Source organism: Otolemur garnettii, unplaced genomic scaffold, assembly GCF_000181295.1.
Source record: "Otolemur garnettii isolate 467f Iridium unplaced genomic scaffold, OtoGar3 scaffold00017, whole genome shotgun sequence".
In the NCBI taxonomy this organism is placed as follows: Eukaryota; Metazoa; Chordata; class Mammalia; order Primates; family Galagidae; genus Otolemur; species Otolemur garnettii.
Genome location: NW_003852412.1, coordinates 14,654,975 through 14,667,318, shown reverse-complemented (window position 1 = coordinate 14,667,318; position 12,344 = coordinate 14,654,975). Strand labels below are relative to the sequence as shown.

The 12,344-nt window shown below is 42.4% G+C and overlaps 1 protein-coding gene across 4 annotated transcripts in view; it reads left to right on the top strand.

Moving 5' to 3' along the window:
- The window catches only part of DHFR (dihydrofolate reductase), a 22,593-nt gene extending 20,398 nt beyond the window's left edge, over positions 1-2,195 (top strand). For all 4 annotated transcript variants that reach the window (XM_023510912.1, XM_023510911.1, XM_023510909.1 and 1 more), the window contains one exon: positions 1,949-2,195. In XM_023510912.1, the coding sequence (XP_023366680.1) occupies positions 1,949-2,027 (79 nt within the window). In that variant the 3' untranslated portion in view covers positions 2,028-2,195. The remainder of the gene's footprint in view (positions 1-1,948) is intronic.
- Positions 2,196-12,344: the final 10,149 nt, after the last annotated feature.

Below are 12,344 nucleotides of genomic sequence, written 5' to 3'. Positions count from 1 at the left end.
TGTGAGCTGTAATGCCATGGCACTCTACCCAGGGGGACAGCTGGAGGCTCTGTCTCAAAAAAAAAAAATAAATAAAATAAAATTGGTCTAGTAAAATCATTTCTTTAAAAAAAAAAAAAATTTATGGCTCGGCACCTGTGGCTCAAGTGGCTAAGGCACCAGCCACATACACCTAAGGTGGGGGGTTCAAATCCAACCCTGGCCCACCAAAAACAACAATGATGGCTGCAACCAAAAAGTAGCCAGGCATTGTGGCGAGCACCTGTGGTCCCAGCTACTTGGGAGGCTGAGGCAGGAGACTCGCTTGAGAAGTTGGAGGTTGCTGTGAGGTTGCTGTGAGCTGTGATGCCACAGCACTCTACCCAGGGGGATAGCTTGAGGCTCTGTCTAAAAATAAAAAGTTATACTACTATTAAAACAGTAGAATGGAAATAGCTTAGAAAATGGTAAATAGAAGTATTGCTTCTCCTCTGAAATATATTCTAAAGCAAATATCTTTTTCTTCTTCATAGACATTATGCTTCCACTATTTCATGTCTCTAATGATGTTTTTTATCAAAATGTCATAATCTCTCATTAGTAAACAGGTTAATACCTGTTAATTAGCAATGTATTGGGTATCATGAGAAATTAAAAACTTTTCCTATATTATCACTGCCTACAATGAATTTAGAAAATAGGCCAACCAAACAAACATTTGCAGAGTACTTACCTTGTTAGGCAGCATATGATTTTTTGGGGGGGTACAAATTTGAAGACTTTCTTGACTGCCAGGCTCAGAGACATGTCACACAGCAGAACCAGAGTCAAGCATGGTCTGTTTAAAGCGGGTGTTCCTGACCACCACTATGAGGGAACCCAGTGCAGCCTACACAGTACTGAGGAAGTACCCCAAAGATTTGAAGCCACATGGAAATACTCCTTGGAAACTGAAGTGGTCAGAGCAGTTCTCTGGAGAGAGCACAGACCTAAGTGATAGTGAGGGGTCAGGAAAGATCAAATACACAGAGGTCCTAGTAAAGGAATTGCAATCTGCTGCACCTCAGGAAAAGTAGAGAATTGTGGTGTCTATCCATCAAACAGAAACAGAATCTGTCAGTGTGCTGGGCACATAATTTCAGTTATGCTCTAAACAGCTAAGGATTTTATATTTTTTGGCTTCCACAAGAAGTGTAATACCAATTGTAAGATTTGCAACAAGTTCTTAAGAAACTTCAGCTGGACACAGTAGCTCATGCACCTTGGGAAGCTGAGATGGGGAGGATCACCTAAGGCAAAGAGTTCAAGATCAGCCTGGGCAACAGAGTGAGACGCCCATCTCTCCAAAAATTAAGAACAGGCTCGGCGCCTGTGGCTCAACTGGCTAAGGCGCCAGCCACATACACCTAAGGTGGCGGGTTTGACTCCCCAGCCCGGGCCCGCCAAACAACAATGACAGCTGCAACCAAAAAATAGCCGGGCGTTGTGGTGGGCGCCTGTAGTCCCAGCTACTTGGGAGGCTGAGGCAGGAGACTCGCTTGAGCCCAGGAGTTGGAGGTTGCTGTGAGCTGTGATGCCATGACACTCTACCCAGGGGGACAGCTTGAGGCTCTGTCTCAAAAAAAAAAAAAAAATTAAAAACAAACTTTATATTAACTAGGTGATGGAGTGGGAATATACAAGAGAAGCTGCTGAGAGTGTTTTTTGAGAGACTTAGGAATCAGAAGAAAAGGAAGAGAATTTACTTTTCACTTTCTAACTTTCTAGGTAGTTTGCGATTTTTTCTTACCATTTGCATATGTAGCGCATGTACACAACATTCAGCCAGCTTAACAGTAGCTTGCCATTGTGAAGAAAAAAGGGAGGAAAACGTTTTATTTTCTTTATGTACTATTGATGCTTTTTGGCTGAGAAGCAGGGAAGCTATGTTTTTAATGGATATATAATTATACCTGTTTTTCTTTTACAGATACCCAGGAGTTCTTTCTGATGTCCAAGAAGAGAAAGGCATTAAGTACAAATTTGAAGTGTATGAAAAGAATGATTAATTTCAAGTCATTCCTCTTCCCTCCAAAAAAATTACACAGTTTTACATTAGGAAAAAAAGCTGTGTTAACCTTAGATCTATAGATATTTCTAACCATGTTTTTATTCCCTGTTGATCTTAATTAGACAATATCAAATAAAGTTCGTGGACAATTTCTTTTCTCCCTGAAACTTTCTCACTACCTGTCTCCCACAGCCAGGACTGAGTCCCCCTACCTGCCACAGTGAGGTGCCATTCCACATCATCACATGTGGCACTCCCGCCAGTCCTTGACATTATCAGACTGGTAAAATGTTGGCAGTATTTATTCAAGATGACGACACACATATCCTTCAACTCAGCAACTCTTCCATTGGGGAAATGCGGAGTAAAAACCTCCTGTGTGTATATCCAGAGGTTTCAAATGTTGTGGTCTTGTTTGTCATACTAAAAAACTGAGGACAGCTTGGAAGTCCAGTGACAAGAAAATGAATTTAATTTTTTTTTTTTCCTAGACAGAATCTCACTCTGTCACCCTGGGTAGTGTGCTGTGGCATTGTAGCTCACAGCAGCATCACACTCTTGGGCTCAAGTGATCCTCTTGTCTCAGCCTCCCAAGTAGCTGGGACTACAGGAGTGTGCCACCATGACCACCACACCTAGTTTTTCTACTTTTAGTGGAGATGGGGCCTCGCTTCTTGGTCAGGCTGGTCTTGAACTCCAACTTTAAAATATATCCTAAATCATAATTTCTCACTATTTCCAACTCTCTGGTCCAAACTACATCATCCCTCACCTGAGCTTCTAATTAGTCATCCTGTTTCTGTATTTTTTAAAATTATATAAATTTATATATATATATTTATATTACACATGTAAACCCCCCATAACCCTATAAAAGTAGAAAAATTAGCCAGGCGCGGTGGCGTGTGCCTCTAGTCCCACCTACTTTTGGGGCTGAAGCAAGAGGATTGCTTGAGGTCTGGAGCGTGAAGTTGCAGTGAGCTGTGATCACACCACCACTGCCCTCTATTCCAGGCAATAGCAAGATCCTGTCTCAAAAAAGAGAAAAACAAAACCTGAAAACAATGCAACTATGCTTCACAAGTCTACAAAAAAGGATATTTTTAACTGATCAATTTATATTCAGCCAAACATTCAAGGGTGAAGATAAAATAAAGGAATTTTTGGACAAGCAAAGACGCACAGGTACTTCCACATACCCTTTCTTGGAAAGCTACGGGAGGAGACTTTTCAGCAAAAATAAGGAATACATAAATCAAGAAAAGGATGACATAGGATCCAACATGGGTGATAATCCCACTATGTAGCTGACTTAGACAACAAATGTAAATACAAACATTAGGTTAGCTGGGCACAGTGGCTCACACCTGTGGTCCCAGCTACGCAGGAGGCTAAGTGGGAGAATTGCTTGAGGGCAGGAGATTCCAGGCCAACTTGAGACCTCTTCTTTTAAAAATAAAATACAACTCCGAAAACCCCACACGGTACCCCAGAAGTGCATTAATGTACATAGTTACCATTCAATAAATAAATAAATAAATAAAATACAAGTTATTGATAGATTTGGGGTATTTAAGAAGAAGTACATAAGCTGATTGAAGATAAAGTAAATGTGAAAAAACAGGGTAAGGGTAATTGGGCAATCACAAATTCCAATTAAAAGGGAAAAAACAAGATAGTAAAAGTATAATATGCTGTTTTTCTCAACAATAAGTAACCCCTAAATCAGATGATTTGGGGGACAATAAAGGAGGGAAAGTGACAATAGCACTGGTGTAAAGCACTTGCTCTGGAAAGAAACTCTTGGGACTATTTTCATTCTAAGACTTTTAGAACCATTTGATTTCACTTAACCATTCTCACATATTTAACTAAAAAATCCTATCTTAGTAAAAAATTACATTAATTCCTAAGTGCTGACCTCATGTTATTCTTGTGTCTTCCTTCAAATTTCAAAGAAATTGTTTGATGGCAATGTCAAAAAAGCTGCCCATAGTCGGCTTAAAAACAGAAAGGAAAACAGAATTAGCCAAGGGTCACATGAAAGCAGAAAGGCCATGTGTTACGCAGGTACACCCGGCTTCCTTTCATGGTGTCTGACCTGGTCATCATTCATGAGGAATCAAATCTCACCTTTCTCAGATTGATTTACAGAATGGCACTGTAAAGTGATAATTTAAAGAAAAAATGTAAATAACAAGGCACGTTTTACGTTTCTGTGAGATGAAAATGATGTAACATACTCCCTTACAGGCAGTGTTTCTCAAAATGTCCCACTGCACATGTATCAGGAATGGGTCCTAGAATCTGCATTTAAAATAAACATCCAGGCTCGACGCCTATAGCTCAACCGGCTAAGGCGCCAGCCACGTACACCTAAGGTGGCAGGTTCGAATCCCCAGCCCGGACCTGCCAAACAACAATGACGGCTGCAACCAAAAAATAGCTGGGCGTTGTGGCGGGCGCCTGTGGTCCCAGCTACTTGGGAGGCAGAGGCAGGAGACTCGCTTGAGCCCAGGAGTTGGAGGTTGCTGTGAGCTGTAATGCCATAGCACTCTACCCAGGGGGACAGCTTGAGGCTCTGTCTCAAAAAAAAAAAAAAAAAAAAAAATGACTGGCTATTTTTTGGTTGCAGCCGTCATTGTTATTTGGTGGGCCCAGGCTGGATTCGAACCTGCTGCCTTAGGTGTATGTGGCTGGCACCTCAGCCACTTGAGCCACAGGCGCCGAGCCACTAAATTTAGTATCAGTAACTCAGATAACAATAAGCAAATTCAATAATAGGTGTCCCATAACGAGGTGTTTTTTTCCCCCTAACAAAAACTGTTCTTGCAAGGGTGTTTTATTTTTTTTTTGTTTTGTTTGAAACAGGGTCTCACCCTGTTGCCCTGGGTAGAGTGCTCTGTTGTCATAGCTCACAGCAACCTCAAACTCTTTGGCTTGAGCAATCCTTTTACCTCAGCCTCAGCTGGGACTGCAGGTGTTTGCCACTACACCTGGCTAGTGTTCTTTTTGTTTTTGTTTTGTTTTGTTAGTAGAGATGGGGTCTCGCTTTTGCTCAGGCTGGTCTCAACTCCTAAGCTCAGGCAATACACCCAGCTTAGCCTCCCAGAGTACTAGGGTTACAGGCTTTAGGCACTACATACAGCCAAAGAGTGTTTTATTTTTTAATCTTAAATACCTATTTTGAAGTACTATAAAGTTGATGCCAAACAAAAGATTGTTATCCAGCATCCTAACAAGATGGTGTTTTTAAGACAGACCTCACTATATTACCCAGGCCAGCACAGAGTAGTGCAATCATAGTTCATTGCAACCTTGAACTCCTGGGTTCAAAGATCCTCCTGCCTCAGGCTGCCAAGTAGCTGGGTCTACAAGCACATGCCACCATGCCTGGCTAATTTTTTTTATTTTTTATAGAGCTGGGATGTTGCCCAGGCTGGTATGGAACTACTGGCCTCAAACGGTCCTCCCATCTCAGCCTCCCAACGTGTTGGAATTACAGATGTGAGCCACTGTGCTTGGCCTAAGACGTTTTACTTATACAGGCAGTTAATAAAAACTGTAAAGCAGGGTGGCACCTGTGGCTCAGTGGGTAGGGCGCCGGTGCCATATACCAAGAGTGGTGGGTTTGAACTCAGCCCCAGCCAAACTGCAACAACAACAAAAATAGCCAGGCATTGTGGCAGGTGCCTATAGTCCCAGCTACTCGGGAGACCTGAGCCCAGGAGTTGAAGGTTGCTGTGAGCTGTGTGACACCACGGCACTCTACTGAGGGCAATAAAGTAAGATTGTCTCTTAAGAAAAAAAAAAAAAAAAACCACTGTAAAGCAAATGACCTAATTAATCAGCATGACAGCCAACTGCTAAAAAGATCCAGAAAAATAATTATCTTTCAAAGATTGAACTCTATGATTAAGGATGTTCCAGCTGTGAGGAAGAGAAATACATAATTAAATGAGTACTGGGAATAGAATTAGAGACTCTATAATGAAAAGATGATACTACTCACCAAGAGGATGGAGCCTCTGGCCAAACAGGAAAGAAGGCCTATACACCAAACTAGTGAAGTTGTGCCGATCCTGGGACTAAGGGGAAGTGACATTAGTAACCACTTCTAATGGTGGGCTCCTGCCCTTTCCGTTTCCTGGGAGACCTCACGTGTACCAGGAAGTCTCTCCATCAATACATTGACATTTCTGTTAAACAACTTCTTGGAACAGCAAAGAAGAATAAAACACATTGGTGTGTGGTATTTTAAATAACCTGCAGTCAGTAATCAAATGGGAAATTTAATTACTGAAAGGCAACTCTTAGGTGGTCCCCACCTCTTTTGCCTGAAGCCAGAAGACCTGAAAAAGAGAAACACTAATCTGCAAGAAGACCTGATGGTGGAAATCAGCCAAAACTAGAGGGAGGATAAGTTTACTAAATAATAAATATTACAATTTTCTACAGCACCCATCAGCCAAAAGCATTTGGGAAAGGGATCCTGAGTTAGGGCTGTTCCTCTTTCCAGCCCTGGCCATAGTTCCCTTCAAAGGGCCAACAGTGAAGATTTAGCAGGTTTCCAGTGGCCTCACATTGCCCGCAGTTGGGTTTCTCCCTACCAGTCCTCCTGATTCTTGATAGGTGAATTAGCAAAACCTAAACTAGGGATTTTCTCCCAGCATTGTGTTAAGAATACTTAAAGCACACAGAAAAGTTAGAAGAATTGTTTAGTAAGCACCCATGTACCCATCACCCAGATTCTATCATTAACACTTTGCTATCTTTGCTTTTTTACTTACTTAGCCAGCCATCTATCTATCTGCCTCATGCCTAAATTCTTCAGCTTGCCTGTCAGTAACTACAGCTAATTTCGTATTTTTTGTAAAAGTTACATAATGAAATGAACATTTTAATGTACCATTCTATAGGTTTTGACAAAAGCATACCCTGCTCTCTAATCCAAACATCTACCACCCCCAGAAAACTGCCTCACACCCCTTCCTAGTCAATCCCCATCCGCAGAGGCAACCGCTATTCTGATTTGTTTTCTTCCTCATTACAGATTAGTTTTGTCTGTTCTTAAACCTCATAGGAATACCATCACATAGGATATACTCTTTTTTTAATCTGGCTTATTTCACTCAGCAAAATTTGAGTTTCAACCATGTTGTTGCATATATCAGTGGTTTGTTCGTTTTTATTACGAGGTAACGTTAAAAAATGCACATTAAATTTTATAAAGAGTTTAAACAAAAAGCAATTCATGAATTGGACAGCTCCAAACCAAAAATGGTTCAGGGCTCTGCCAAGGGAAAGCAAGGAGAAGACTTTCCTTGGGTGAGTGGGAAGCAAGGAAAAGAAAATAATTTCATAGTTCTGATTATGTAATCGCCTTATTTCCTCTATCCCCCACTGGAAAGTCCCTAGCTATGTAACTTAGTTGGCTGCTTCTGATTGCTTGAACAAGAAATAGCCCAAATTGGCACCACGCCCATAGCACATTGGTTACAGCGTCGGCCTGGGCCAACTAAACAACTACAACAAGAAAATAGCCAGGTGTTGTGGTGGACACCTTAGTCCCAGCTACTTGGGAGGCCAAGGCAAGAGAATTGCTTAAGCCCAAGAGTTTGAGGTTGCTGTGAGCTGTGACAGCAAAGCACTCTACTGAGGGTGACATAGTGAGACTCTGTCTCAAAAAAAGAAAAAAAGAAATAGCCCAAGTTAAGTGTAGCAGATCAAGTAAGGTCAATGCTCTCCCCATGGCTTAATTAACTTTGTCTACTCAATGGATTTACAGGCCTGGTCTCCATTTTATCTCAACAGCAGCATTCCACTGAATTGATGTAGCAGTTTGTTTATCCATTCTCTTGATGGACACATGGATGGGCTTTTTTAAGGCAGGGCTCAAACTTGGTCTTCAAAGGGCAAGAGAGGTGATGGAAGGGTCCAGGACAATAGCAGATATGTGCTCTCAACAGAAAGAAAGGCATGAAGAAACCTCATCTCCCAATTCCAAAACCCAGGGCAAGCCCTTATCAAGGAAGGGCAAGGTGTTACCAGACACCCCTCCTTCCAGTGCCAAGTGTCTTCTCCATCTTTGCTGTGCCTCTTAGCCTCTTCTTGTTTTAAGACAGAGTCTCACTCTGTGGCCCCAGGCTAGAGTGCCTTGGTGTCATAGTTCATAGTAACCTCAAACTCTTGGGCTCAAGCAATCCTCTTGCCTCAGCTTCCCAAGTAGCTGGGACTATAGGCACCTGTCACAACATCTTCCTAGTTTTTCCATTTAGTAGAGACAGGGTCTTGGTCTTGCTAGTCTCAAACACCTGAGCTCAAGCAATCCACCTGCCTCAGCCTCCCAGAGTCCTAGGATTACAATCGTGAACCACTGAACCCAGCCTCAGCTTTTTCTTTTTCATAACCTCATTTAGTTTTCATTTTTATTTTCTCTCACTTAAACCTTTGCAGTACCCTAACTAGTAGTTTCTCAGTCTTTGACCTCCTTCCCCAACAATCTATCATGAATATGGTCACAAAGACGATCTTTCTGAACTGCATCTCCGATTATGTCACTGTCTTGCCTCCTTGATGCTTCCCTAGCAAAGGCCAGAGTCCACCTCGGCTGTTAGGGTCCTCTACAGAGGGAATTAACCAAACCTCCAGACTTAACCGTCTACCATTTCTACTCTCCATGTGCTATACATAGATCACCTCAGCCCTTCACAAATCCCCAGACTCAAGCTTTGCACTCCTGTGACCTTCCTTATGCTGTTCTTTCTGCCTATAATTCCTTCTTCCCCACATCCTCTAGCCTAAACTCTACCTGTTCTTAAAAGCTCTACCCAAATTCTGAATTGTACCTCTCTCATGAAGTCCTCCTTCTCACCTCCTCACACTGCCGAGCTTGGTTTCTACCCTTAAATAGTGTTTTGCCTGACAGCTGTTGGTTATTCTCATCACCTCTCCTTTATTAATTAGGAATGATTTTGGTAGCAAGCACCAGGAAATCTGCCTTATAGTAACTGGAACAAATCGGGATTTTGCTGACTCTTGGCGATTCTCTTAGTTTTTCCCTCAAGGTTACAAGATGGCTGCTGCTGCTCCAGAGAGCAAGCCCATGTTCACATTAAGAAGAGAGAAAAGGATCATGTCAGACATGTATTTTCCTTTCCTTTTTCTTTCCCTCAGCAGACTCCCTTTTATATTTCGGTGGTGAGACCTAGGTAGGGCACACGGTCACTCCTAGCTACAAGGCAGGCTAAGAACATGGAACCCAGGATTGTCATGACTGACTCAGACTAATGGTTCTAATCCTAGCTGCACAATAGAACCAGTAAGGGCCTAACCATTAATGTTAGGCCTCACTCCTATGAAGTCTAATTCTAAGTTATGCACATCAGAATTTAGGAGCACTGGCTTAAAACCAATCATGACCTAGGTGGCACCTGTGGCTCAAAGGAGTAGGGCACAGGCCCCATATGCTGGAGGTGGTGGGTTTAAACCCAGCCCCGGCCAAAAACTGTAAAAAAAAAAAAAAAAAAAAAATCATGACCCATCATCTGGGGCTGGTATATTCTCCCCATCCCAACAAAATCAGTGCATCTTAGCAAGGAAAAAAGGAAAATGAATACAAGAATACAATTAACATGCTAGTGGCTTACACCTGTAATCCTAGCACTCTGAAAGGCTGAGAGTGGATTGCTTGAGCTTAGAGGACTTCGAAACCAACCTGACCCAGGATAAGACCTCATCTCTAAAAACAGCCGGGCATTGTGGTGGACCCCTGTAGTCCCAGATACTTGGGAGGTTGAGGCAAAAGAATTGCTTAAGCTCAAGAGTTTGAGGTTGCTGTGAGCTGTGATGCCACACCACTCTACCAAAAGTGACAAAGTGAGACTCTGTCTCAAAAAAAAAAAAATCCTGAGTAGAAAACAATCAATACCTAACTCTTTTTATGAAGTGTTCTCTTTTTTTGGAGACAGAGTCTCACTTTATTGCCCAGGCCACAGTGCCATGCCATCAGCCTAACTCACAGCAACCTCAAACTCCTGGGCTTGGGCAATCCTCCTGCCTTAGCCTCCTCAGTAGCTAGGACTACAGGCACTTGCCACAACGCCTGGCTAGTTTTTCTATTTTTAGTAGAGACAGGGTCTCACTCTTGCTCAGGTTGGACTCAAACTCCTAAACTCAAAGGATCCTCCTGCCTTGGCTTCCCAAAGCACTAGGATGACAGGCATGAGCCACCGCACCCAGCCTGAAATGTTCTTGTGTTGGTGTGTCCTATGAGAACCAAGTAGACAGCCACACTGGCTTATCTCTTGCTGTATACCTGGTGGCTGTGTGCCCTAGTCATAGGCAGCTTCCATGTCCCCAGCCATCCTGTATCTGCTTTCCCCTCCAAGATCACCATTAACTGCACTCTCTCCGTCTGATTAAAAATTCAGAGCGTGTAACACATGAAGTTTCATAGCATACTAACACAGTGAGTGCTTGGGGTGGAGGGAATTCTATGGACAACCTAGGATTAAAATATCATATCTAATTACAACCTTATACTCAATCTCATGCAAATAAACTCTATGTGGCACCTGGCATTTCATTATATCAGCTACATTGCTATAAATTATATTCCCAAAGAACAGAATAAAAAAAATTGAAATGAACTTTCCCTATACTGTTTAAAAGTGAAAAGTAATGTTACTCATCTATGGCACTCCAGCATTTTTCAACTTTTTTTATCTCACAGCACACTTTAACCTATAGTAAAACTTCTGTGGCACAGTGAAATTATGTTGATCTTTTAAAAAGAGTGAAGAGACATGAAATCTATGTGAACCAGCTTGATGAAAGTATCTCAAATTGTATATGAAAACACTACATTGTACCCCATGTTTACATTAATGTATACAGCTATCATTTAATAAAAAAAAAGAGCGAAGAAAAGAAGCTACTTACTATTCTTTGAATTTCTTTCAAAAATAATCTAATTAATGATCTTTAAAAATGTTCCCAGCACACCAGTGTGCAGTTGAAAATCACTACTCTGCTGTGTTAGGCAAGGACTGGCCAGCAGCCTTAACAGCAAACCCCAAATCTCAATGACTTAACACAACAGTTCTCTTCTTGCACCTGTGAAGTCCAAGACAAGTGATTCTGATTAGCAGGCAGCCCTCCAGGTGATACATTGGGCCCCAGGCTTCTTCCATGTTATGGCTTTTTTCTTCAAGAAGGGATTTCCCAGGTTATTGCCAAAGAGGAAAGTGCCTGGAAGTCCACACGTGGAAGGTTTGTGGGAAATGTCGTCAAGCCATGAACCAGGAGGAAGAAGAAACAGGTGTGCTAAACGGCAAGCCAGGCTCTGCCACTCCCCCAAAGGGAAAGAGATGGATACCAGGCATACAACCCAACTTCTGCTTCCTCCAATGTTTCAATTTTTTGAACCCTTATTCTCGGATTAAGAGATTTGGTCTATAGCAGCCTGTGTAGCCTATGGCTAGGAGGAGTGAGAGTTATAAGAAACACCTGTATAGCTCCAAATAATGGAACACTTTGGTGAAAAGGGCATGGGGAGAGATTCAGCTTTCCTAACAAGCATGAGAGAGCCTGGGAGATGAGAGCAGTGATGAACTGGCAGTCTCTACACCTGTGGTGTTGAGAGGCACGAGATCAGCCTTAATATTGGGCTGGAGGAGAAGGCAATCGGGAGCATGCGCATTCCACCACAACCCGCTTACTCTGACTCTGTCACTTCTGCCTGCAGAACGCCAGCAGGGCGTCTCTGCTAAAGATCCCTAAGCTCTGCTAAAGACTAAGGTCAATATTTCTAAGAAGACTGCTTTACTCTCTCAAAGACAATCTCCCTCTCTCTCTCTCTCCCTTCTCCTCAAGGAAATAGCCCTCAGGCACCTAAGAGCAATTCTTCCTGAGGGATGTCCACATCTGGAACACAGCTATATAGATTGTGGCCAGAGACCAACCAGTCCCAGGCTCTGATAAGTGGCAAGCAGGAAGGGACCCTGACACGGTCAAGTGGTTTGAAAATGCATCTTGCTGCTAGTGAGGGTGCTTGAGATATGTGCAATCAGAAGACTCACTCACTTAATTCTGATTAGTCTTTAATGTTTGTGAGAAATATGAGTTCAAGACTTCTTAGAAAAGAATTCCATATTTTAGGAAAGTGAATCATCTCAATCATAGGCAGAGAATAGATATTGAATTATCTTTCTTTTTTTTTTTTTTTTTGGTAGCGACAGAGTCCCACTTTTTTGCCCTTGGTAGAGTGCAGCGGAGTCGCTCCAGCAACCTCCAACTCCGGGGCTTAGGCGAT